This window comes from Musa acuminata, chromosome BXJ3-8 (assembly GCF_036884655.1).
Source record: "Musa acuminata AAA Group cultivar baxijiao chromosome BXJ3-8, Cavendish_Baxijiao_AAA, whole genome shotgun sequence".
Taxonomy (NCBI): domain Eukaryota; kingdom Viridiplantae; phylum Streptophyta; class Magnoliopsida; order Zingiberales; family Musaceae; genus Musa; species Musa acuminata.
This window is the reverse complement of record NC_088356.1, coordinates 35,903,786-35,905,224: the sequence shown is the minus strand read 5'-3', so window position 1 is coordinate 35,905,224 and position 1,439 is coordinate 35,903,786. Positions and strand designations below refer to the sequence as shown.

General features: G+C 47.7%; 1 protein-coding gene across 1 annotated transcript; it reads right to left on the bottom strand.

The window, feature by feature from the left end:
* Nucleotides 1–257: 257 nt before the first annotated feature.
* On the bottom strand, nt 258–1,439 carry LOC103994932 (transcription factor MYB78). Its single transcript, XM_009415395.3, has 3 exons — nt 1,238–1,439; nt 1,004–1,133; nt 258–919 (listed from the first exon to the last, which is right to left on the bottom strand). Exons 1-3 carry the CDS (start codon nt 1,341–1,343, stop codon nt 406–408), a joined length of 750 nt encoding a protein of 249 aa, XP_009413670.2. The 5' UTR covers nt 1,344–1,439; the 3' UTR covers nt 258–405.

The following is a 1,439-nucleotide window of genomic DNA, read 5'->3' as shown; positions in this document are numbered from 1 at the left end:
TCGACAAGCAAACAGTGCACCAGTTGCCAGCAAATGGAGGATGACGGAGAGAAGAGATGTCATCCATCAATTTGATGTGATGTATCCATGTTCACCGATGTTTATCTAGTTGTGTCATTCTGGTGAAATCGGCGAAGTCTGCAGATACAGTTTTCTTGAAAGCTTCGAAGTCTACAGATACAGTTTTCTTGAAAGCTTTGCTGTCTACAAGAAATCATGTGAGTGTGGAAAGCAAACCCTGAGTATCCTCACAGTCTTTTTCCTGCAACATGCAACAGACTGGAGGAAGAAAGGCTGAAGCATCTCATGACATCTTGGCTTGCACGAGAACCCTATTCGTCAAGAAGCACATGGGGGATACAACAAGCTCCCATCGGTACAGGGTTCACTTTTACCTAAAAGATATTAGCAAAAAGGGAACTCGGTTTCTGCTCCACTCAAGTAGCTTTTGAACATGTCATGCAATTCATCCACGCACCACAAGTCATCCCCAACATCGCTGCTACAATCATTGTTAGCCACAGTGTGATGATCTGATGCCGGCATGGGTGTTAGGCCCCAGGCGTCTAGATCATAAGCATTGTTCATGGAGCTAATGATACTGGAGAATTGATCCAAGGTGACGCTGTTGGGATCGGACATAGCAACTGGAACTTGAGGAAGCACGGTGGAGCAGGATGTTAACTGAGGTTGATCGGTTGTTGGAGCGTTGGTGTTGGCAACGGGGTTTTGCATGGTCTGAGAAGAGCCTATCTTCTCAAGCAACCTTGGCGTCCAGTGGAACCGGAGGGATTCCCGGAACATGGTGCTGTTGGCATCAACCTTCATCTGCCTCGCCTGCTTCTGCACTCGAGTCCTCCAGTAGTTCTTGATCTCGTTGTCTGTTCTACCCGGTAGATGTTGCGCAATTCTCGACCACCTGTGCATGCTACCAAAAGTTGGATGACTGGAAATCGCCCATCTTTAATCCAAAAAGAAAAGAAGAAGAAGAAGAAGGAATCACCTATTCCCCCACTTGGAGTGGAGTTCGAGGATTAGGAGCTGCTCTTCCTGGGAGAGATTACCTCGCTTTATATCGGGCTTCAGGTAATTCAACCACCTCAGCCGACAACTCTTGCCGGTTCTCTTCAAGCCTAGGAATCAGCCAAAAAGATGTGCAGACTATTATAGATCAGGAAGAAAGAGAAGAAAGGAAACACTAGCCTTTCTTATCAGATCAGATGCATGGATGGCTTACCGGAGCACCTGGCGAGGAGATTCCAACGACCTTCGCCATGGCAAGCAATGTAGTGGGTGAGGAGTGTGTCCTCCTCGAGAGTCCAAGGCCCCCTCCTTACCTCCATTTACGTACCAATCCAGGAAAGGCTCTCAGCGGTAGGGTGGCTTGGCGAAGCTTACATGGAGGAAAAGAAGGCCAAGTTTCCAATGTTATATAGAGG